Source organism: Lemur catta, chromosome 2 (genome assembly GCF_020740605.2).
Source record: "Lemur catta isolate mLemCat1 chromosome 2, mLemCat1.pri, whole genome shotgun sequence".
NCBI classification, from domain to species: Eukaryota; Metazoa; Chordata; class Mammalia; order Primates; family Lemuridae; genus Lemur; species Lemur catta.
Window position 1 is genome coordinate 132,598,024 of NC_059129.1, and position 25,474 is coordinate 132,623,497.

The 25,474-nt window shown below is 43.6% G+C and overlaps 1 protein-coding gene across 3 annotated transcripts in view; it reads left to right on the top strand.

Moving 5' to 3' along the window:
* The window catches only part of UST (uronyl 2-sulfotransferase), a 282,805-nt gene that overhangs the window by 161,738 nt on the left and 95,593 nt on the right, over nucleotides 1-25,474 (top strand). For all 3 annotated transcript variants that reach the window (XM_045544548.1, XM_045544549.1, XM_045544550.1), the window contains exons 4-5: nucleotides 10,230-10,309; nucleotides 19,965-20,118. In XM_045544548.1, coding sequence (XP_045400504.1) covers nucleotides 10,230-10,309; nucleotides 19,965-20,118 — 234 coding nt within the window. The remainder of the gene's footprint in view (nucleotides 1-10,229; nucleotides 10,310-19,964; nucleotides 20,119-25,474) is intronic.

Sequence of the window (25,474 nt, forward strand, 5' to 3'; positions counted from 1 at the left end):
CACTAGTGTCCTAAATTTTTATGGTTATAGTGAAGAGAAAGTGTTCTTTGGGCCAGGAATCTGGTTGGTTGATGGGAGATACGAGTTTACCTGTTACGGTAAACTCAGAGGATCTTTGGCTTCCAGAGCAGCATTTGGAGTGTTCAGTTCTAAGAAAAGAATTACTCCACTTTGCAGGAACAATTTTCCCCTAATGTACCTGAGCCATACAGTGGACATGCTGATGGCTGGTCAGGAGTGCTGTCCTATACTAGGAAGCCATGAAGGCTGATTTTACTTTGTACACCTATACAAGGTAGGGTGACAGTCTCCATGGAGGTGCTTTGCTAATGCAGAAAGGTTAGGCATAGGGTCCTCACTGTCATTTTGCAAGGTCAAGTTTGTCAGCCTGGTCTCAAAAACTTGCTTCTGTGCCCTTAGATACTTAGGATGAGCAGCAACCCAATGAATCGTACATGAGTGTGGGGAATAAACAGGGCACAGGGTTCACATCAGGTTGAGATCATAATTATGAAAATTTCCACCCATGCCTATTTCTTCTGGACATAATCCTCACCTTTAAGACATTCAGAACCTCATAAACCGAGGGACTCTCACTCCTAATTTTCCAATCCCATATCTCTCCTTTATCTTGGGGAGAAAGTGGGACTATTGTAAGACAGTAACAAAGTTGACAGGACTTGCTCTAAAGTCAGTGTCAGTATATTTAGTGTCTTCCATTACATAAAGATCAAAATGCCTGTTCCCCTGAAACTGCCATTAAAGAGTCTCTAAGTACCAAGTTTAAATAGTCATTACCAGTACCAATAGTTAAATAGTTTTTACCAATCAGCAAAAATTATTTTGAGGTTACCCCTTGTAGGTTCTGTAGCAGGCTCTCTGTAGAAAAAATTATCTCTGGTGGCATTTAAGGTTATTGCATTCTATGCGTAACTTTGTTTAATAAGGACAAGTTCTCTTTGGTTTCCCTGCTTGACTGAAGAGCAAATATGATTAGGCTGGTGATGCCCTTTTAACTACCTGAAAGAAAGTTACAGATAAATAAACAGCCCATGTTATTGCAGTTTTATGAGAATTATTAAATTTGATTTTCTTTTGAATCTAACTTTTAAGGCCTGCTTATCAGATTATACTTAAATATTCATAGATGTGGAAATTATGCTCAGTTCTCAGATGCCTCATAAAACACAGTTGCTAGATTCAAGTTCCCACTGCTGGAGAGGGTGCCAACAACTGAGAGAAAGCAAGACATTAGTAACTAACGGATTAGACGTTAGGATGTTCAGGAATGTCCTGGAGGAGAGAACACAAAATATAATATTTAAATATGCCATGAGATTTTGCATGGATGAACTATTAATACTTTGTTTCCTATAAGGAGCAAACATAAAAAAGTAAAATTCAATTGTGACTGTGAATGGAATCATTTGGATTGAAAATCAATGATAATTTACAGTGTATAGATTGTTAGATCCAGAAGGGGTTAAAGACAAAGTCATCCTTCTCCTCTAAAATATAGGTTAGCTCTCATCTGTTTGGAATGGTTGGCTTGTCTGGAAGCCAGGGAATAGACTAGACAATTTTGTAAGGTTCTTTCCAGCCCTGTGATTTTGTGATATATTTATATAACTTCTAGCATAATCTGTGTATTGTGTAGTTGAAACATTTCTGATTCCTGTGGTCAGTGTGACCTAGAATATGTTTCATTATTTAATTATTCAGTATTCCTATAAAATTATAAGACAAGTTTTAAAGACCTAAGGCAAAGGTCACAGTAAAAGGTAGAAAAAACAAATATATAATTTTGACGTAAAAACAAACATAACAACAGTGATGATTGCCTGTGTGCAGCCAGCTCATCTGGCTCTGGGGTGCAAAGAGGGTCGCCAGAAAATGAAATGACCAGAAATCAAGTCTGAAGTCATTCGATAATGTTTAGGGAAACTCTTTTCCTTGTTCGGTGTATCCCTTTTACTAAAGTTTCAGAGTGCATAAAACAGCAGAGAAAAAATATTATTTTAACTTTATAGATTCAAGAAATAATTTGTGGCATGACTGGCTCCTCTTCTTAGTAATTTATTAGAGGAATCAGGGGGAATTGATTTAGGAGACTAGTGAACATTTTACAGTCAGTGGTTCTCACCCATAAACAGACGAACTCTGAAAATTTGTTCCCATGGAATCATTGTTCTCTAGAGTCAATAACAGTTCTGCTTCAGGTGCAGCATGAGTTAAACAGGCTCTTATGGGCTGGTCTGGGACTCTATCCACTATGTAGAGCGTTTCTTTTATGAGAAAATGTATTCCAAGTTCCAAACTACTGACTTAAAAATGAACTTTAGAATAGTATCTGTTTTTAAGACTGGAATTATCTGTATCATTTCATTCATACACAAAGGCACCTCTCTGAGCCAGGGTCAAATTCACACATGCATTCCTCTCTGGAGAGTAGCTGTCATATCTCTCTCTCTCTCTTTCTCTCTCTCTCTCTCACACACACACTCACACTCTCATAGCTAAATTGTTAAAGTCTATTTAATAGAACAAGATACTGAAGGGATTATTAAAAGGGGAAGGGAGCGTGAAGACACCAAATGTTAGAATGCCTATAAAAATCCCATTACATCTGTCCTTATAGAAATAGAAACACCTTTGAAGTTTATATTTTGGAAAACTCTGCCTTAGCAGCAGAGCATGGACAACTGCTGCTGGCCAAATGTTGGACCTTTGCACAGCATATAATGCAAAAACCCACAATGACATCATTTCATTTATGCTCTAAAGCCAGATTTCAGTTTCTTGGGCTGGCTTAAATGATCTCTTGGAAAATGAAGATTATGTACAGTTTTTGAAAGATAGGGAATTTTTTTTTTTTTTCAGAAGACCTGGAATGTGATTGCTAAGAAAAACTTATAACCATTTTTGTTAATGGTCTGATACTATCTTCAGAACATTGCTGTAAGTACAATAAAGGTCAGAGTGCCACAGGTGTATCACAGAATATAAGAATTCACAATTATTTCATTCTTGTTGGAGAAAAGCTAAAACTATTGAGACAGCAAATAATTTTACTATTTCTATTTCTATTGAAACTGAAGGTTACAAATCGGCTATAGCACCTAGTACATGCTAATTGTTTTACTTCATTATTTCCTTTAAGTCTTTTGCACCTAGAAATAGACCAGTGAGTGAATATGATTCCCTATTTTATGGATGAGACAACTAATACAACCAGATTAAGTCACTTTCCAAATATAATATAATATAATATAATATAATATAATATAATATAATATAATATAATGACCGCCTGTGGCACCTGTCCTTAAACTTAGGCTCTCCTGCATCCAAAAGCCATTCTCACAAAGCAGTGGGTGGCTGCTCCGGCTGTACAGCAGCAGTGCAGCAGAGCCTTTTAAAACCTCGAGTTGCAATGGCCCTTCTCCTGGAGATTCTGGGGTAGAGCCCGGAAAGCTTTTTTTTTTTTTTTTTAATCAAGTGCCACAGGAGATTCTATGATGCAACCAAGGTTAAGAAGCCCTGTCAGAACCATCCTATCAGCAGTGTTCCTGAGAATCCTGCTCCCCTAAGACAACGAAAGACAGAAAATACCATGGTTTAATAAATTTGGGAAACGCTACATGCCTTGTCCGGAATGAATCAATTCACAATGATTATTTACATTTCAAAGACTTTGAGAATTAAAAACAAAACCAAAAAATCTGTTTAACTGGGTTTCACCTAGTGTATTCTGGTCTTCTTTGGTCAGGGGACTCATTATGAGTGCTTGTGACTCATTTGCATCCCACAGAATTCCAGTTCACGGTTTGCGAAATATGGGACTAGCCTTCCCCTAGTCATACCAGTAAAGGCTACTATTTCACTATAAACTTCACATCTGCTCTGACTCTATTCAGCAGCTATTCAAATGATGAAAACCTTGAAGAGTATTCCAAGGGTGGAGGAGACAGAGAGCCTGTGCCCGGGTGCTCTGGGTTGCTCTAGCCTCTTGGTCAAAACAGTATTTCTTTATAATATTTTAAACTTCTATCTCCCATTGCTTTTGCCCACTGCAAGTTCCAAGTCTGAATGGTGACTACAAAGCAACGAGACTTACAAAAAAGAAATTCATCTAGAGAAACCGTGTTAGATTTGGAAAAGGTCTAGAGACCACAGGGATTCCTTCGAGGTTTCCCTAAGGCATGGTCGTCTGGATTCTGTTTAATCGAGAAAGGTCACTCATTCATTTGTGAAGCAGATTTTTCATTGTTTATTCATTTACCTGATTGAATATTTATTAAGGAACTACTATTAATGTGTATACCGAACATCAGACACCACACTGCATGTTTGTGCACCTTATGTCTAATCCTCAAAGTATTAATATTACCATCCCACTTTAAAGGGAAGAATAAGTGTGTACAGAAAACTGATTAGAAATAATGAGGGCCAGGCATGGTGGCTAACCCCTGTAATCATAGCACTTTGGGAGGCCAAGGCAGGAGGATGGCTTGAGGTCGGGAGTTTGAGACCAGCCTGAACAAGACCTTGTCTCTACAAAAAATATAAAAATTAGCCAGGCCCAGTGATACGTGCCTATAGTCCCAGCTACTTGGGAGACTGAGGCAGGAGGATCACTTGAGCCCAGGAGTTTGGGTTGCAGTGAGCTATGATCATGCCATTGCACTTTAGCCTGGGCAACAGAGAGAGGCCCTGTATAAAAATATAAAATAAAAAAAATAAGAATAATGTGGAAAAATAGGACTTGAAAGTGAACTGGTGTGAAGTGCTGGAGAACTTTGAATGCTACGCTTAAAATTGGAATTTTATTCAATAGACAGTGGGAAGCCATTAAAAAATGGTTCTTAACCATGATGGGTATCAAAATCTGCTGGGGAGCTTTTCTGCAGTATTTAGGTCCTACTGCAGAATACAGAGTTGTGTTCGTAAGAACAGAGCCTGGGTCTTTGTATCTTTGGGGGAAAAACTCCCAAGGAGATCCTCCTGCACGACTCTCTCTAGTGAAGAATCATTGCTTGAAAGGCTCTAAGTACTAGAAAGGTTTCCATTTATTAAAGTGAATCCTCCACTAAGCAAGGAAAATTCCTCTGTCGCCTGAGAATCTCTCAAACCTCTCAAGACGCCATGTCTCCCTCCCTGAAGTTTTAAGTGCTGTCGCCTCAGGAGCCTGTACTTTTATCCCAGGAAATCTCGCCCTTGCTTGAAACGCTTTGGAACAGCCTCTTTTAGGAAGACCCTCAGCGCAGTCTGACTTTAAAGGAGCAGGGACGCGTCCGCATGCGCGGGACCCAGAGTCAAACCAAGAGGCTGAGCCCCGTCCCCTCCACGCCGCGGGCTGCGTTCACCCAGCTCTGCCAGCAGGGTCTTGTCTTGGAGTCCTGTGGACAAAAACTGAGTCCGCTCATGAGAACTTGGTGGAAAGAAAAGGAAAAAAACGAGGAGGAAGCAACAAGGCCTGAGATGATAAAACATGTTTCTCCGTGAGGCTGGTTTTCTCTGTGATGCAGACCCAGCAGCTTTGCCTTGCTCGTGTCATTGCTCCCCCTGGTGGGCCTCTTCTTCATTGCAGGCATGGGTTGCACGCAGGACTTCCCACAGACCATCCTACCTCCCGCTTAGAAGGGCTCCCCATGCTCCAGGGAGAGGGAGAGGTAACCCCAGCCTGCAGCCATCCTCTCAGCCTCTGAGGTTAAAGGGCCATGGAGTCCTCCTCTGAGACACTCCTTAATTTGCTTTGATGCATTAAAAACATGCCCTCTTTTTCATATAAGATGCTTTGCAAAATTATAGGACATCTTACTTCATTAGTGACACAATTCAGACCTAAGTAGGGTTAGAAACCATCTCTGCTGACAAGCATTTGCTAAAGAAGTCAGGAGCAAAGTCTGACTGTGTCAGCAGAACTGCAGGTAAAGGTTTTCTGCTCGGCCGTCCCAGCCAGTTAGGCTGAAAGCAAAAGATTAGAAACTCCTTCCTGACACACTGTGATTTAACTTCTTCTTCTAGACGCATTCCATTACATAGTTATCTTTTTTTTAGTGTTTAAAATTCATTTCCTTTTCTTGTTAGGATATACTCTATTTTCCCATCTAGAACTTTTAAAGAATATTCTCTCTGATATTTTAAAGCTTTTACTTTTGTATTATTTCTCAATACTTTCCCACTTGTCAGAACTTCCTTTCCACTTTTCACCACATCACAGGAAAGGTAGAAACTTTATATCCCATAAACCGTCTCTATTCCCCAGAGGTATTGTGCTGACTAACCCTCTTCTCCCATCTTAAAAGTTTATGTATAGATCAAACATCAGTGGGAGTGGTAAGTAGATGCAGCTAGTGATACAGAGCAGGGTTGGGGGATTTGAAAGACTTGGATTTCAATCCTGGCTCCTCTTTCTTATAACAGTGAAACTTTAAGCGATCCCTGCAGCCTTCTGTGCTGCAGTGTCTTAACCTATACATTTCATCCTTGTGAGGATGAAATGACAGCATGTGTATAAGAGCATCTTGGTGCATTGCATAGCCCCCAGGAAGCACTCAGGAAAGGGGAGTTTGTTTGGTGTTATTATGTCCTGGATATTATTAATATAATGGTAAAACTGTTTGTTCTGTGTGACACTAGGATAATGAACATACAGGTTTGTCCCAGGAAGGCTAAAATCATTGCCTGAGTACTAGAGAATTCTGTCTTCAGTTAGCTATACATTTCTTGACTGCAGAAAAACGATTTCTAAAGGTGATATCTTCACTCCATATGTATGGGCATATATTCTGTGCAGGTACCTGTGATAGGCTTTCTAGAGGATAAATAAAGCATGGCTCCAACCCTCACACAGTTTACCATCTAGCTCAAACCTAGGGCACAAACTCCAGTACAATGTACAGTAGAAAGTGCATATCCTGAAAAATTTCCAGACACAGTGCTGGAGGAGGTCAAAGAAGGCTGCCTCATTTCTGGCCAAAGATGTTCAAAACCAAGCCCTTTCTAAACCAGTCCCGGGTGATGCTGCTGCTCCTGGTCTGGGGACCACTCTGAGAACTGCTACCTTAGGTCATGCCCTTGTCACTTGCTCTTGGGATTGTTTCTAGTCTTCCTAGCTGAGCTTCTGTCCCTAATCCTTACCCTTCTTCTCACACTCCCCACCCTGCCCTCAGATCCGGGGGAAAAAATTTCTGGCTGTCGATTGCCCACGGGATGAATGTCAGAATCCCTCCCGTGACCTGCAGTGCACCTGCCTAACTCTCTAATCTCACCTGCTACCTTGATGACCCATTCCCGACCTCCGGCACACTGGACTCCTGCAGTTTCATTTGTTCTGTCCTTCGCATCTGCTGTTCACTCTGTCTGCAATGCTGCGAATCCCTTTCTTTACTGACTAACTCATATGGGCCCTTCCAAACCACTCAGGAGCACCTCCTTGGGGAAGCAGTACCTCTTCCTTGGCAGTAGGGATAGGTACCTCACCTACGTGCATTCTGCTCCCCCTGTGGTAGTTATCACATGATTGTACCTGCCTCCTAGTCCACCTCACCCACAAGACTCTGAACTTCCTAACAGCAAGAACCAAATCTGTTCTCTCTATAGCCACAGTCCCAGGCAGTAACTTGCCTGACCTAGAGTGGAGATCATGGGTGTTGAATGAAAGATCCAGAAAGACTACCTGGAGGATATAGGCATTTTAGCCAGAGGTAAAGAGAGGTTAGGATTGGACATGCAAAGAGAAGCAGAAGAACATTCCAGGAGAGGAAACTTAAATCTGAGCTCGGACTTGTTAAGGCTTTGGTGTGAGGAAGTAGCACGGAGGGGTCGAGTCTGTCTGGCCACACCAGCCAGTTGGGGGAGATGACACAGGTACAGTTAACATGACTCAGCAAGTGACTGAAGGTGGGAGTCCAGGGAAGACCTGGACTGCAGGTGGGAATACAGAGGGTGCCCCTCACCAGAGATGGATTAGGCAGGATAAAGAATGAAGTGGGTGAGAATCAAGAGCGTGGGTGCAGCCATGGTGGATTTGGGGGCACCATTAGGACACATTCCACTGTCTTCTTTACGGGTCTTCCCACCCACCTTACTCATGTTTTTATCTTCAGTGCCTAATAAGTGCTCGATGAATGATGGATGAATGTATGCAGTGGAATCAGAGTAAAGGCCAGGAGTAGTCCTGCATGAGCCAGAAAGAGAAGTGCTGGTCTCAGTGGTGATTTTCAGTAGTGCCATTGGCACCCACGATGCCACTCATGCAAATATGCTTAAGGCAAGAGAAAAGGGGGCCTTGGCCATGGCAGGAGGACAGGCAAGGGACCCCAGGTGATGGCAGTAGGAGCTCAGGAGCCCACTGCTTGTCACTGGAAATGGGGAAAGTCTTAGCATTCGTGAAGATCAGCCAGGCTGAGAGCTGAAATATACTCTCTGCGCTCACTGAGCTAATGCAATAAACATGAGCGTTAATACCTTCATTCTGTGTTTAAAGATACGTCTAGCGAGAGTTATACATTGTCACTGCTAATCCATTTTTTCTTGTGAAATAGACAGCTTTATGACTATTATGACACTTTTCTCAACATCTAACTACTACTGTTCTTCCATTAAATTTAACACATTGACGTGTGTTTAGAGAATATAATATAATGTTGAATACGTAAAGAAGTGGTTTTCCTTCTGGCCTGCTCTTCCAGGTTTTTTTGCACAGTACTAGGGGGCCTTATTGTATGTGTGCAAAGAAATGTCTGAATAAAAATAATCTAAAGATTAAAGCACTAATGGCCTTTAGATCAAACATACATACAGTCAAGAGTTATTCCTCTAGGCAGACATCCTTAAAGATAAATTACCTATGGTTGTGCTTCCAAATCTGTAATTCCATTGGTAAATCCATCAAAAATCAAAATTAACAATGTGACCAAGCAGGATGTTTTACTACCAAAAATAAGCACATGCAGGGGGTGTGTAGAGGAAAAATAGTAGATAAAGAGGCAGGATTGAATTTCCTTTTATACGCAAGCTTGGGGACAGGCAGACCATTATTCACTGTGCCTGCCGCTGACTAACAGAAGCACAGGGTTTATGAACTGCAAGTCATTTACGTTTAAAATTCAATTTAATTTCTCCAATCATTGTGAGCATGAATATCTAATTAAAGGGTTTAGGCACTGAGATCCTCGTGTAGCAATCTATAAAGCATGTGCTAGTTGGAGTTAATTCGTTGAACAAATATTTGTCGAGCACTTATGTATGTGTCAGTCTCTGTGTTAGACATGAGGGAACAAGGCAGACCCAGGTATTCTGTCATGTTTGAGACAAACCTGGAGTTCCAGACTCTTATTTCATTGTTGTTGTTGCTACTGTGGTTAACACATGAATGACGGGCTTTGTTTCTAGTTTTCAACTTGAACTATTACATAAAATATGAAATGCTGCACTTCTGATCTTCATCCAAAGTAGCAATCTTCAACCATGCTTTTTCAAGAAATTCCACAGCGTGTCCATTTTGGTGGGGCCAATTAGAAAATCTGGGGAAAGTGGAATTCAGGAAGTCAGGGAGTCATAAGAATGCGTGGAATTTCTAACAGATTTTATTAAACATTTTCTGTATCGTGACATGTTCCAGAAGACCGTAAAAGTTAGTTTATACGAATATAAACTACTTTTTGCCTTGCTGATAACTGCAAATAAATAATTCAATCGACCACCCACCAAAAAACCAAGGCATTTGGGGGTTTGTGTGTTATAAATTTTTATAATCAAAGAGAAAACTAATGAGGTGGTACCTCATTTTATTCCCCTTTTAAAATGCTGGAGCAGTAGTTTTAATATTTCTGTGTATCTGAACAATATCATTATAGAAATACAAGATAATCATTAACCTCTTTCCTCGATTTGACTTTAAGGAGGGGATTGAAAGTGTTCTCTTTTTTTGCATTTTGATACAGCAATACACTGATTTCCCCAGTTGAAATGACTTAATCTGTCACATGGTTTTCATGGTAACAATTAACTAAATTAGATACAGGACTATAAATTTGGATAGCACCGTTTTATTCACTAAGAAGCCTTATGTAAAAGTTCATAAATGTTGCACAAAGCACAGCTGTTCGGCCCTAGTCCAGAGGTAATAAGTGGGTTGGAAGGAGTTGGATGGATAACCTTAAGCTTAATATGGCTTGGTAAATTAGATCCTATATATGCTAATTTTGTACTTTTTTTAATAGATGGAACTGATTAAAAATATAAGTACTGCCGAACAGCCCTATTTATTCACCCGACATGTTCATTTCCTCAACTTTTCAAGGTAAGACATTTTCCAGTTTAATGCTTCTTTCATTTTCTTCTAATGAACAATTAGTTTAGAAGTCTACCTTTATTTATAAGGTAGTACAACTGTCCTTGAAAAGACATTTTTAATACATTTATTTTTGCTACAGAGGAATAAAAATTTGAAATGTTTGGACAGAAACTTCATTTCTTCCCAATACCACCTTAAATCTTATGAAAACTTGGAATTATTTTTAAATGAGATGCCATTTGTCCTGACAGTTCTTTTAAAAAAAAAAGAAAGAAAAATCAGATTTTGTATTGAAACAAATAAGAAGGCAAGAGATGGGTATTTTAACATAAATATTTTATTGCACATTTTTGTACAATTTGAACCTGCACAGGACTCTGGGAATAACTTAGTGGTAGAATAATGCATAGGATTCAAAGAGCTAGTATTAGCCTCTCTGTCTACCTTTTTAATAGAGTCATGCACTGCATAACAATGTTTTGGTCAATGACAGACCTATATATAACAGTGGTCCTATAAGATTATAATACCATATTTTTACTGTACCTTTTCTATGTGTAGATACACAAATACTTCCCATTATGTTACAGTTGCTTATAGTATTCAGTACAGTAACATGCCATATAGGTTTATAGCCTGGGAGAAATAGAGTATACTGTCCTATATAGCCTAGGTGCAGTAGGCTATGTCATCTAGGTTTGCATATGTACACTGTGTTGTTCACACAATGACAAAATCGCCTGATGACACATTTCTCAGAATATATCCCCATCGTTAACGCATGACTGCACTCCAGTTGATTATTCTAAGCCTTGCATGTTTGATATTGATGAGGTATTTTAGAATTCTGTTTTTAATTCCGCGGCTGCAGCCTTCTGATAATAAGGCAAATCTTCAAACTGGTGTTTTTAGATCCTCTTTGTTAAATTGCTAGCTTCAAGTTCTGTGAATTCTCTTCCCCAGTGGTCCATTCGCGTAGTGTTCCTGTCACTGTGCCCCACTCCCAAACCGATGGTCCTTAGATTCCTGCTGTCCTCTGGCTGGGCTAGGTCTGTGCTCACAGTTGGAATCTGTCGGCTGACAGGTCGGTGGTTGCAGGGGCAGATCTGACCAGCCTGGAGACCTCTGGCCATCAGCCATCTGACTAGCACCGCCCTCGTTCTAACCCGAGGGTAACAGTGCTCACAGGCCCACTCGAGCTAGCGAGCTAGCACACCAGAGCAGCAGCGGCACCTGCTAGGAAGTGTTGACCTAGTGGCACCTGAGGCCAGGCACCCAGGGAGGCTGGCTCTGGCGGAAGGACAGGGCTCTGACTGGAGCAGTCCCTGCTTCTGCCCTGGCCCGGGATGCCTGACAACCTACCCTGCTTGGAGAAGGTTGTAGCCTTCAAAGGATTTCCCTGCTGGGTTGCAGGCCCTGTGCAAATTAAGTGCAAAGAATGAGATTCAGCAAAGCAAGTTATTAAGCAGAGAAGAGGAGTTGCTGCCTTATATTTAAAAGTGAGCTTCCCATGATGTCTCCTCAGCCTCCCTAATAACCAGAGGTCCCTTGGAGGGTGAATAGGACACCTGCAAATTATCCACAGTGACCCAGGGCCAGGCCCTGGGCAGCTTGGAGTGTGTTTCCAACCACATTTATAGAGCGGCTCGTTACTGGATGGTTCAGGTGCGTGCCCTGCCTCTTACTTCCAGAAAGCCAAGAAACATATCATTAGACATAATTAGCTAAGGAGGACGTGTTGGCTCTTTCAAGCACTGTGTTTTATGACTTGTACAGAGAAGAGCATGGCTTCTCTGATCCTTGCTGTTCTAGTGAGCTTCCTTCTCTGTCACCCCTGATGTCCTCAAACCTCATTCATTAGTGCATCTTCCTTCAGAGGTCAAATCTTTACAGCCAAACAAATTGCAATGCAACAAATTTTAGTAATTGTCTCAGAACAGTGTAAAACACTAATGGGAAGTCAAAGCCAGTGTCTTAATGGGATCAGCAGAGCACGACATGGTGGCTGTATTCTACCAGGCCTCTACCATCAAATACACGCACAGGAGTTTAATCCTGATTGCTTTAATTCTGAACAGAAAAAAAAAAAAAATAATGGTAAATGCGTTTTAGAAGACACCATGTCTGCAGAAAGCCGTGTTGGCCTGGCTGTCAGGCTCTCTGGGTGTCGGAGCTTGCCTTTGCACCCAGGACCATGCTAGGCAAGTCATTCCACCTCTTGGGGGCCTCTGGTTTTCTGTCTGTAAAATAGGGACAGTCCCTGCTCACCCCTACCTCGTAGGGATCCTCTGAACATGTGGAGGAAAGGCCTTCTGAGAGAAGGATGTAATATATATTCAAAGGGGCATTTAAAAAGGCATTTCTGTAGAAGTCTCATTCTGAGCCCACAGTTCAGCTCCTGGGCTATGTTTCTGTGGCAGCACCTGGAGGGCAGGGCCGGGCTCTGTTTCCCCTCCTGCAGTTCCGTTTTGTTCAATTAAATGCATGTTTGTGGAGCACCCTTTATCTTCTTTACTCTGCACTAGAACTGGGGCTTCTGCAGTGAACATTAAATGTTCCCCTTGCTTTCGGGAAACTGAGTTCTTCTTCCATGAAAGGAGTCAGGAAGGTAAGGAGAGGGGGCCATGGGACTTCCCCAGGGGAGGTGGCAGGCAGGACCCTCCCTGCCCAGAAGAGGAAGTCTGCCAGGAGGTGAGGGGTGTGTCAGCTTCAGACAAATGAAGGGGAAGGGTGTGCCCAGTACAGGGTCCAGGAGAAGCAAAAGCTGGACCCAGAGGGGAACTGCAAGGGATGCAGGCAGTGCAGCCCCGAGGAGAGCACAGCTGGGATGGAGTGGCCGGCAGAGTTTTACGCAGGAATACCTAGAGGCTGCCCTGACCAGCGTTGCTCCTTTAAAGAGCCCACCTGACTGTATGGGAGCAATCTCCCCGCTCTCTTCCCACCCCACATTGCAGGGACTTCCATAAAAATGAATAGAAAGATAAGCTGAACTTGAACACTGGCAAGACCATTGTTACACTCACACAACGTGGGAAGTTACAGATCAGCTTTTCCTTTTTTAAGGGAACAGTTTATTTAAGGAAAACTTCTTAGGCATAAATGGCAAACTGTGTGCCTACAAAGAAAGTCCCCAAATATACAATTGACAGAGAAAAACAACTAAGTTGGGACTTGTTGAGAGGGATTTAACATACTTTAAAAAATGAGTTCAAGACATATTTTGAATTATAAGGCATGATAAAAGATAATTAAGTTGCTCTTAAGAAACTTACCCTTATAACTGCCGACAGGCATGCTTGTTTCAGGACAGTGAGGTTACTACGAGAAGGGTTGATACTGCGACCTAATATTCTTTGTTGATAGTTGTCATCTTCCACACGTTGTTAACATGCAGTGAGACACAGAGCAGACTCTAAAAATAGAAGTCCAGGGGCCAGCCTCTCTCCACACACCTTCTATTGCACACAAATGTTCCAAACTTATGAAAGTTTGGCATTATACCAAAACTAATTGCCCTTTCCTTCTTTTTTTCCATTAAAGATAGCATTTTTACTTTGAAATTTAGACACTGTGAGTGATGTAAAATGCTATCCTGTGAGCTTTTGGTGCTCCGACAGCTGGTTTACTTCATATTTTCATCATCTAGCCTTCTTGTTCTGTTCCTTCTTTTTCCTTTTTTAGAGTCAGGAGGAACCATTTGGCCAAATCCAGTTTTGTTAATCCAAGGAAGCAATAGAATCAGACCAATGGGGTGTTTTGTAGTTGCCTCGGGGAAGGTTTCCTGCCAGAGGACATAGGCACAACTAGCTCCACCGAGAGCTCAGGCTGCAGTTGGGTTCACAGTGTTTTATGCTGGGTCACTCTTCCATGCAATGTTTGAACTCCCTGGAAATTCAGGCCAGACAAATGTTTTTTACTTGGACCACCTAGAGAATTGAGTCAAAGCCACCTTTGCTGCCACTCTTTGCCATGATGTTTCAGTAGGTTTTTAACATTTGGTTACTGTGACTGCATGTGTCTTTTTCCAGTTTTCAAAGTAACTTTAGGATACAATTTTTGAAAAAGATCACCTTTCTAATATTAACAGTATCCCTTCAGATATCTCTTAGATCCATAGTCGGAAAGACTTATGACAGACCACAACTCAATTTGTCTGCCCTCTGCCCCCATTTTGTGTTTGTTCTCTAAGCTTTTTTGGGGGGATGGGAAGTAATTGTTTTTCCAATCTACAATTCCCCTCACCCCCATCCCCTCACCCCCCGCCAAATGGCCTCTTGCGGAAAAAACCTTAAGAAGTTTTGCCTCAGAGCCCGATGCTATCAAAATAGTCCAAGTGCGTTATGAGAGATATCAACATGCTAAGTAACTTCAAACCACCACTTCTCTTAACCTTTTTCATGTCCTTCTGTTTTTCTCACTGGTAACCCCCTCACCTTCCTTTGCTTCCATTTCTATTTTCTCATGTATCTCAGAGGGTGGCTCCAATGCTGGCACTAACTTGCAAAAACAAAAGATTAAAAATAAATCAGTCACCGGAGAAGCAAGTGGGTTGCACGTGGAAAGGAAGCATTTTGGACACTCTCTCTCTTCCCCGCAAGTGAGATCTTAATTCCTGATGTGAATAGTGTTTTTCACATCAGAATTTTGTGAACAAAATCTGCCCTTTGGATGGCATTCTTTAACAAAACAAATCAGGTCTTAATAATTTCATAACTCACTTTGTTTTCCACATCTTAGTCATAAATGTTGACTTTGTTTTTTATTCTCATTAGCAAAGTGTGATCCATTTTAATTCCATGCCCTTCGAATCTTTCATAATGTGGCAGGAGCCTCGAGCTTTGAAGAGAGCACCACAGTAAGAATTGATGTGGGCGGTTAGCGCCGTGCCCACCTGCTTGCACACAGCACAGGAGCTCCGTTTGCCAGTGAGAGTTTTCTCTCAGTTTACCCCGCTTGAACCCTGCCGGCCTCGTCCTCCTCACGTGGAGCTCTGTCCCCTTGCTTCTGCTTTTCCCTCCATGGTGAGGGGGTCGCTGCCACGGCACGAGCCCACCAGCCGTGTTGGGCCCTCGGGGGCAAGTATAATGTGGACTTTCCCGTGGCCACCTCACCTGTTTATTCCTTGCTTTATTTCATGCCTTGTGGTTCATGCTCCGCTCCAAGCCCCAGCCCTCAGCCAGCCATCCCTCTCTGCCCCGCTTGTCTGGGCTTCTCCCGGCTAACGTTTCCACCTCTTGCCAAAGGACCTGGCAGAGAGCAGACACAGCTGTCTCTTATGCTTATGTTTTGTGATGGGGGTCCTGTCCTGGGCAGAGAAGATAGAAGTGCCCCCTGCATAGGACATGAGGATGAAGGGCAGACCTCCCCCCATGCCGACCCCATAACTGCCAGGGCTGTCCTTACTGCCAGGCAGGGGCGTCCAGCAAAGGACCCTTAAACAACCGTGTCTGCCCTTCTCTTGCTCCGCAGCTCCTCCTGCTGCCCCCCGAAAAGTCACATCCTTTTCCAAGATGGCCCTTCTCGCACTTCAAAGTATCTTCCTCTCTCGTGGACAAAGATCAAAGCCATGGGCCTCTGGCCTGGGGTACTTTTCATCTTTTAATGTAGGTAGCAGCACAAAGATAACCTCTGTGTCCAGGCCAGAGGTTAAAAATAAGACAGACTTTCAGCAGAATGGTGGTTGGGGTGGGAGGGGAAAGGGATTCTTTTGTGTAATGGGTACAGAGGTTCAGTTTGGGGTGCTGAAAAAGGTCTAGAGGTGGATAGTCGTGATGGTTGCACAACATTGCGAATGTCCTTAATGCCACTGACTTGTGCATCTAAAAATGGTGAAAAGGGTAGATTTTATGTTATAAATATTTTACCACGATTCTAAAAAAGAAGAAGTATACTTTCAAAAACTGTTGCCAGTCATAGAAAACTCTACTATGGTAGGAGAACAAAACAGCCTTAATTCTCCAGAATAGTTCTGGTCTTAAGTCTTGATTTAATAGATGCAACATTTTTTGTTACAGGAAGAATATCTTTAGCATTCTGATGAAAGTGTTCCTAGAATTTTTACCCAGGTGCTTTGTGTGGCTATTGAAGAGGTGCCTAACACTATTGATGGGTTGGTTAATTGAATGAGGGAACAGCATGGGGCAGATGTTGATGAAAGTGCTCAGAATGAGATATTTAGAAATGCCTCCCCAAAATGAGAACCATGTACTTATTATTTCTAGAGAATTATATCCTGCTTTGGGTCCTTATCTTCTCATCAAAAAAAAATCAATAAAAGCAAAAATTATAAGAATATGATAAGTTTGCAGAGGGTCCGAATACCCACAGAGGTGATTACAGAGTCGGTAAATATGACCTGTGAACAATGTCACAGAAATTGGTAATACCTGCTATTTTAGGATGACTTAAACGAGAGCTTCAAATATGCAGTTGCAGTTGTGGTGACGAAGGGACAAAAGGGTGTGTTGTTAAGTGAAAAAAACAAAGTGTGGCCTGACTCTCCACTCTCTAGGGTATGCACAACTTGGAACCCATGATCAGCTGTAGTCACCACAATTTTTTAGTGCTCAATGGAGACCAAATTAGAGCCATAGATTATAAAATGAAGGGCAATAAATCTTATGACAAAAGTCAAAGGAATTTTTAAAAGAAATTAAAAAAAGTTAAAGGAACTAAAATTGAAGCTGAAAAGGTTAAAAGTTGTAAAAGCACACGAGAAGCTAATCCTTTGTGTCAAATGGCTCAAACAAAAGGAAATGTACCTAAAAGGAAGATGAAAAATATTGGCTGGGTATAACAAAGACTCCTCAACTGTTAGGTCAACCAATAGGATGGATTCACAGGGAGGTTGTAGAATCTTCTCTCAAGGGTTTTAAAAATAAGCCAGACTGTTTTGCTGCATGGAATAGTGGGATACGATATATTCTCACCCCAATAATGGAGTCATCAGTAAGCGGTAGGTTTAGGTGACCAAGAATTCAGAACAGAGTTAAAAAATACTGAGAGAGGAGAAGCTGATCCTGAAAGAAGATGGAACAAGGGTGGGGAAATTCGTTCTCCTTCCCAGGCACCAGCACACGTGGTGTACTCTAGCGGTACCATGGTGATAGTCTGGCCCCTTTTGTATAACTGGCGTGTCACCCAAGATTGTCCCAGTTTGGGTGGGAGCTGTGTGTACAGAAAGAATGAGGGCTGGCAGCCTGAAACCATTATTATTGCTGCCTTCTGGAAAGGGGTAGATATATATCAAACTCCTCTCTCTCATAGTTAGAAATTTCTAGAGTCTATTATATTATCTGAAACATGGCAGTAAGTTCTTAAGCGATCTAACGCTTCTGTTTGGGAAAATTAATCTGGAAATTCCGCATTGGGTTACAGTACACAAACAGGAGCAAGTCACCCATACTCAGTAAGCCTCGTCAGTCCTTACATCCGTCTGCAGCTATCGATGGCAGACGGCAGTGGACGGGCTGAGAACCGTCTCCTAGCCGGATGCTGTGTGTTCACTCGCATGATTGGGCAGTTCTGCTAACTAGCACTAGTAGTCAGTCCTCACATGCACATAGAAGTACATTTGAGGTTTTTAAAAGCATGATGAAATTTTTGAAGGGCTAATTAGATTCTTATTTGGTATGTGTGCTTTATCTTCCTAGTCCCTGGCATTATTACTTTAGTTGCTGTTTATCATAGATATGCAACCAAATTTAATTAAAAGTGCACGATAAGTCTAGGGTGTATATGGTGGTTCACTGGTGGTTGGCACAGATAGCTCCTGGGGCTACAGCTAGCTGTTCATCCAGTTGCATGAATGCCACCTCGTGTACGTCTGTGAACTGATAAGAATCACACTGGCAGGGCCAGACTTCCTCTTCAGGAGTGTGTTTTCCAATGTCCTCATATTCAGGGAATCGAATTCAGAACATAATTCACACATCCTGGTGCCTGAAATTCCACTAGGCATGACTGTCATTCCTTTTTGTTTCTTTGGGTTCTTCTCTCTGAGGAGTCTCTTTAAAAATGCAAATTAACGGGGACACTATATGAATTAATACACAAAAAGGATTGGTGACTTGTTAGGTCTCCTTTCCTCTGACAACAGAGCCCTGTAATATCAGCAGAAACATAACAACTGAGAAGCATACACCTAGATGTTCATATCTTCATTCAGTTAGCATTTGTTAAACACCTACTGTGTGTCACACACTGTGCTATGCGATGTCGTACCTGGCTGCGGATGGGAGAGACAGAAATGTCAACACAGTATGGGAGGGAGGGCCTGGAGCACAGAGGAGGGAGGGATGGACACCAGGTTAGGTGTTAATGGCCGCAGGATGCAGTTGTGACTCCAGGTGAGTTCAGCTGGGGAGAGGCGGTCCGCCAGTGTGTTTTCTCTGAGCTCTTTCTGCTCCTGGACAGAATGCCTGGACACCCCCATCAGAAGATCACAGGGTCATAGGGCTAGCGAAGCCTGGGGGTACCTCAGGAGGTCGCTAGAGCATGGCCTCTGCCCAGAGATTGGGATGCCCTCCCCAGACTCCTCAGGGCCACTGCTTTCCAGCAGTGCAAAGAGAAAGGGGAGGAATTGTTGAGAAAAACGTAGCCAACCTCATCACTTTGCCTTGGGAAGTCCTTGCTCTGGGGCCAGCATATAGTACATCTGTCTAATCTTTTTGTGGAAGAAATTAAAATGGAACATGCTGTCACTTGAGGATAATTATATTGAATTTTGTTTTGTTCTTAAATATCCTGCACATTATTACTTTTTATTATTTTTCTCAACTCTGGACATCACCTTTCCATGATTAAGAGCACAAGTTCTAGAGCCAGACTACCTGGGTTCATATCCTGACTCAGTCGCAAGTTATTCACCCTCTCTCTGCCTCAGTTTCCCCAGGTGTAGATGGGGATTATTATAGTTACTACTCCATTCAGGAGTAGTTGTGGGGCTTCAGCAAGTTGGTTACATAAAGTATTTTTAAAAAGGTAAACAGCAAGCACTCACTAAAGAATTACAGTGTATAAGATGTACCATTTCACCAACAAGGCAGTCAGAACTCACCAGTCAAGTGAAGCAGCACTGAAGGCCAACTGTGTGCCAATAGGTTCTGTGCTAGCCACGGGGAATACAAAGTCCAATACAGCATGGCCCTGTCCTCAAGGAACCTACAGGCAGGCTGGGTGCAGTGGCTCACACTGTCATACCAGTACTTTGGGAGGCCGAGGTAGGAGGATAGTTTGAGGCCAGGAGTTTGAGACCAGCCTGAGCTCAGGATTTCAAGGCTGCAGTGAGCTGTGATCGTGCCACTGCACTCCAGCCTGGGCAGCAGGGCAAGACTCTGTCTCTTAAAAAAAAAAAAAAAAAAAAAAAAACTTACTGCCTATTGAGAAACCAGACAACATCTCTACCTGAACATTGACAAATAGCGTGGCTTGTATCAGGTACCTGGAGCAGGTATCATCTCCACTTCCTGCATGATGATAAATAAGATGCCTATCAGGAAACACCACTTGCTTATTAAAGAGTTCATTGGCACTTAGCCGATGAGGTCATCTTTTGATAATAAAGTTAACCTAGAGGGGAACATTGTCTAAGTTGGCCCTATTTCCCTCCAGAAGTGATGGGTTGTAACGAGCTCCATGTTTGTGTGCGTGTGTGTGTTAGGTTTGGAGGAGACCAGCCTGTCTACATCAACATCATTAGAGACCCCGTCAACCGGTTTTTATCTAACTATTTTTTCCGCCGCTTTGGAGACTGGAGAGGGGAACAGAATCACATGATCCGCACCCCCAGCATGCGGCAGGAGGAGCGCTACCTGGTAAGTCCCGTTGCATGCAAGAGGCATTCTCTCGGCCGCCCTGGGAGTGGCTCCCCCGGGCTGGGAAGCTCCCCCTCCCAGTCCGTGGCCTTCCCTGTGGCACCTCCCCGTGGCACCTCCAGGGAGCTCGGCGTGGAGAGGGGGCTTCCTCAGGGAGGAAGTTTGGACCAGTGAACACTTGTTCCAGATGACCCAGATCCTAACAGACACTTACTTTCTCAAGTGATTTTCTAATTCTGCTTGGCTCAGTTTGCTTTAGTGCTAGGTTTTGGGTCCCAGAGGAGAGAAAGTCTTTCCTAAGGAGTCCTGGCCAGCACTATCACGGTTAAGGAGAAAAGGGGAATCTCTCTTAGACGGCTGCAAAGCCCCTTCTCATTCAATTCCCATGGCAACCCTGCAAGGGAGAGGTGTTTTCCAATGAGGACGCTGAGGTTCCAAAAGCATGTGGGACATGCCAGAGTCACTGTTTGGTAAGGGCACAGCCGTGACTGACTGAGGGTTTGCGGGTCCTCTGCCTCCAAGGCCCAGGTTCTTTCCACCACAGCACGACAGAGCCCTGCCACCGCGGCAATCATTGTTTGCTTTCTCTGGACCTTCACTGGGGACCCTCAGCTCCATAAAGGATGTTAGTCTTGAACCCAGGAGTTGTTTCTGCAGCACGGAAGTTGTTAACAAAAGCAGAGGGCAGAGTTATGCGTCTTCCTTCGAGAATAAAAGGTACAGGTCTCATCCCTTTGTGGCCTATGCCGACAAAAGTGGACTGAGCAGCTGACAGCCCGGGGTCTGGGAGGCTGCGACCCTGGTCTCTGTGTCTGGGAGGGCCCATCAGGGTCACCCAGCCCCATCCTGGGCTGTTGTCCGGCACAAGCAGCAAAAAAAGAAAGGATCGAGGATGAGTCAGACATGTCCCACTGCTGGGAAGTGACACCGCACCTGTGCCCACTGCTGACGGGTCCTCAGCGTCAGCCTCGTAGCCGAAGAAAAGCATCGGGTGGTCTCAGGACTGTGCCCAAACTGCTGTTTCCTCATGTCATTTTTTTTAAATTTAATGAAGGCATATGTTTAGAGGCTGGGAGCATTTTGGTATGTTATCACTTCAATGTCATTGTCATGTCTGAAAATCCATGACTAGAGCTGAGAAAATAGATACAGAGAAGCCACCTGTCTCGCCCAGCACCGCACAACTAGTTTGTAGGCGGGCCAAGCCCAGACCAGGCCTTTCCACTCAATGTTCAGCGTTTGTTCAGCTCCCTAAGGCTCCGGTGAAATATTTTGATGGCATCTATATTTAAAGTGGCTTTTACCTTTTTTTCCCAGCTCTTGATGGCAAAAACCCTAATCTTTTTCTTTAAAGTATATATTATGAATATAGCTGTGTGGTTTTTATCCAGTGACAAGTATGTGTTCAGAGTATAGACTCACTTAATAGAGGAATGATTTCTCCTCAACTTATCTTTACTATTTGTTTTGAATCTTTTTAATATATTTATATGTTCTTTTAAAATCAGTACATTCCATTTAATCAAGATAATATTTCAAAATTCTGCTTCAACCCTAATACTAAGAAAGTTAGAACCAAATGATAGCAGAAAATGTTGAAAAACCAACAATACGGAAAGGAGTCTTAGGAATAGTGCTCTTCAAATATTAGTGTGAGAGTTGAGGGGAATTCTCCAGGTTTTTCTACTCTGTCAATCTTTTTTATTTTGTTTTATGTTTTTTGCCATCCTATAAATTGTTCCTTATAATACAGTCTTCACACATTCACACAAATTATAAGCCCTAATCATGAGAGAGAAAGTTGCACACATGAAAGAAAAAAAAACTCATGGTTTAAAGGTTTATTAAAAGCTCATAAAATGTTGAAAGCTTGTAGTGGGGGCAAGTCCTATATTTTTGAAGACCTGATAACTGCCTTTATGATGTGACTCGAGAAATTCTAGGGAAATTTCCCTGCCTGGAATTCTACCCTTAGAGATTAGTAGGGGCCCCTTTCCAAATGTAAGCACCATGTTCTGGAAGGCTCTATGTCAGATGAGCTCATCAGATCGATGCTTGGCAAGGCCCCAGCAGGGAAGCACCGGACTCCCCAAGGCAGCAGGGCAGAAAACTGGGGAGCTGGGATTGAGGCAAGAAGATCCTAGGGGTGGGGGGTGGAGGGGCCATGACTCTTTCATCATCTGGCCCCAGCCTGACCCAGTTAGAAGGCTGTTTTCTTGTTCAAAGGATAGTTTGTTTATTTGGAAGAAGATGGTCTATTGCTTTTTTTTTTTTAATAGTTGAAACTTTTTATTCTATCTCCTTGGTCCCGTTAGATCTTGAGATAAAATTGCCCCTTTCAGAAGAGCCTGTCCTCATTTTGGCAAGCCCGGGTGGTCAGTTGTTTACTCAAAAGAGGGTGTTGTTTGTGTCTCAGCGGGGCACAGGCAGCTGTGAGGAGACCACAGTCCCCTGAGCAAGGACGCCAGTGGGCCAGGCCCCACGAGGGGTGCTGACCCAGGCCGCACAGGCCACCCCCTTGGGGGACCGTGCACCGAGGCCCCTCCCTGCACTCTGCACGCACACAGGGGCTCAGCGGCCGGCCTGAAACGGATCTACTGATTTACCACATCATTCTAGATCTCAGTGCTCCCAAACCCCTTGCTTTATCCAGTTGCCAAAAACGGGCAGTTCTGCTCCTGGCCCCGAGCCTTGCAGAGCTGCTTAGCATACAGCTGAGAGGAGGCCTCCTCCGAGGGTGAAATAATATCATCTTGTGCTGCCGGGTGGTGTGGGAGAAAATGGAAAGGGTAAAGTGACCCTGGGATTTGCAGGGTCCCTGGAGAGGGTGAGGACACATCTCTTTACGCGTGCGGGAACAGGCCTGGGTCTACGAGTGGGCTAAGGGCCCCCCCAGTGGGAGAAGCCAAGCCCCCCGACTCTCCAGGGGACCCTTTTGCCCACTTGGACCTTGGGTTTTACTTCCTGAATGGTAAAGGGAGAAAAAGATGGGCCATGTTTTGTGCTTTTTAAGCAAAATCATTTTATGAATGTCATCTGTCCATCTTTACAAAGACATTGCTGGCATAGCAATTTGTTTTCAAATATTCAAGCACTTTTTTTTTTAGCTATTCTCCGTATTTTCTGGAAACAACTAGCTCTTCTAGAACTCTCTGTTTCTTTCCAAACTAGTCTTCGTTTGCATTTACTGGATAATAATTTTTAAATAAATTAGAGCTAGCGTAGAGACAGGTTCAGCTTATAGCAGCCATGCCATGAAAAGGCAGTTGTCTTAGGCTCATTTCTCTTTGTCCAGAGGCAGACACTCGGCTCCCCAGTGGGGAGGTGGCTGCCTCCTTTTTTGGTGTGAGAGTCCTCTGAGCCCACGCACACCTGGACACATCCCAGCACCTGAGACTCTTCCTCAGCTGGAGTCCAGGTTCCTTTATTTCCAGGGCAGGGGAATACCTGGCACACAGAACGTATTTAATGAGACTGAGCGACTTCTAAGGAAAAGCAACTGCTGTAATTTCCAAGTGAGGGAGGCAATCTCACTCCCGCTGAAGCCACTCCCTTTTCTACTTCCGGGCTTCCATGCAAGTGGATTTCTTGTGCTGTCATTTTCACTCTGCCAGCTACACATGTGACTCAGTCTTGTGCTTTGCTTAAAACCTGGCCTTAGAAACTCTCATGGGGAAATATTCTGCATAGATACCACTTTGTACTTTCAAACTCCAAAAAAATGTCAAGTTGGGCTCCTTCCCCAGCCATTCCTGCAGCCTCCCTAGGCCATCCTCCACTCGAAGAGCAGGAAGAGAGGGGAGGAAATGTTCCCAGCGAGAACACTGCCTCTGTGACACTGTTTATGTGGCTTGGCTGTAAAGCATGGAAAGCAATGCATGCTTAAAAGAAAGATGCGTAATTTACAGCTTCTTAATTCATAAAGAATTCAGTGAATCATGTTGGCCCTGTTGAATTCTGGAAAAGCCTGAACACTGGCCAGAGTCAGCAAAGGTTTCCAGAAAGCTATGCATTTTAATCTGCTTGAAAGTTTTGGACTCTGAATGTCCTTTAACTTTGGAAGTATACATATGAAATTCCGGTGTGTGGAAATTTCCACTCTGTCCCGACCAGCCGAGGATGTCCTGTGAATGAAACCTCAGCCATCACCACCATTCCTAAAGCATCATTTTTCTTAAAGAAAGAAAAGGAATAATGGATTTGGATTGTCTGCATTTTAAGTGTTTCAGTAAATATCTATGTTTTCCAAATCTTTGAAGGTAATAAAGTAATGCTTTTTGTCTCCAACTAGTTCAAATGTAGCGTCTAATTGCAGGGTGAGCTAGGGGCTTAGGACATGGTGTACTTATGCTTTTTTCTTAGCTGCCCTAGCTGGGTGACTCATCTAGTGAGTCCAACTCTGTAGACCTTTCTTGTTTCATCTGTACAATGGGACCGTATTACCTGCCGGGCCTGCATCACAGGGTTGCTGGGGGAGTCAGTTAGACATTCTACACAGAAGTGCTTTGGAAGGTCTAAATCTCTAGAACCCATTTTGGTATTGATGCTTTCATGCCCTTGGCTCGGTGAGTGGCTCCACGTGACCTAAAGGGACCATTTTTCCTACAGACGTGAAACGTCTCTGCTCAGGGAGTCAGCAGGGGCTGCTGTTTGCATGGAGCTCAGGACACGCTGGGCCCTGAACCTTCAGGTCTCCCTCTGCTGAGGTCTCAAATTGCCTTGCTCGACTGTTTCCCCCGGGGAACTCGTTTCTAAGGAAACTGCTTCTCTCTGTATTCCCAACAGCTGGAGATGCGTTTTGATCACAGCCTGCTGGCATACATTTGTCCTGTGTTTATTTACTTGGAAACCTAAGCTTGTGTAGGCCCCAGGTTGTAAAGTCATCTAAGCGCACAGAGTCCCCTCCAAAAGTTGGGGGAAGGACGTGCTGAGCCCAGTGCTCTGCCAGGCTAATGTGAGCCCCCCAGAGGCGCGGAGGGCAAAGGAGCCCCCACTTCAGAGACTGTCTTTGGAGTCCCTTTGTCCTGGGGTGTATCTGAAGCAGGAGTCAGAGGTGGTTTAAGACTAAAGGTCACCTCTGGGGATTAGCAAGACCTGCAGGTATCCCTAGGGGCCAATTGAAGAAGATCGGTGAGGTGGGGGGCCAGGGAGGAGAGGAGGGAACAAGAAAGGGATTTTGGAGAGAGGACAGAATGCCACCAGCTGCCACGTGCACCTGACTGCCACGGTAGAGAAACAGCATGTGTGTGGTGTGTCAATGGTTAGTGCTTTCCCTTGTATTAGGCGTCCATCCTCACAGCACCCCTGGGGTAGGGATTAGCACCACCCCCCCTTAAGGACTGGGACTGTGAGCTCA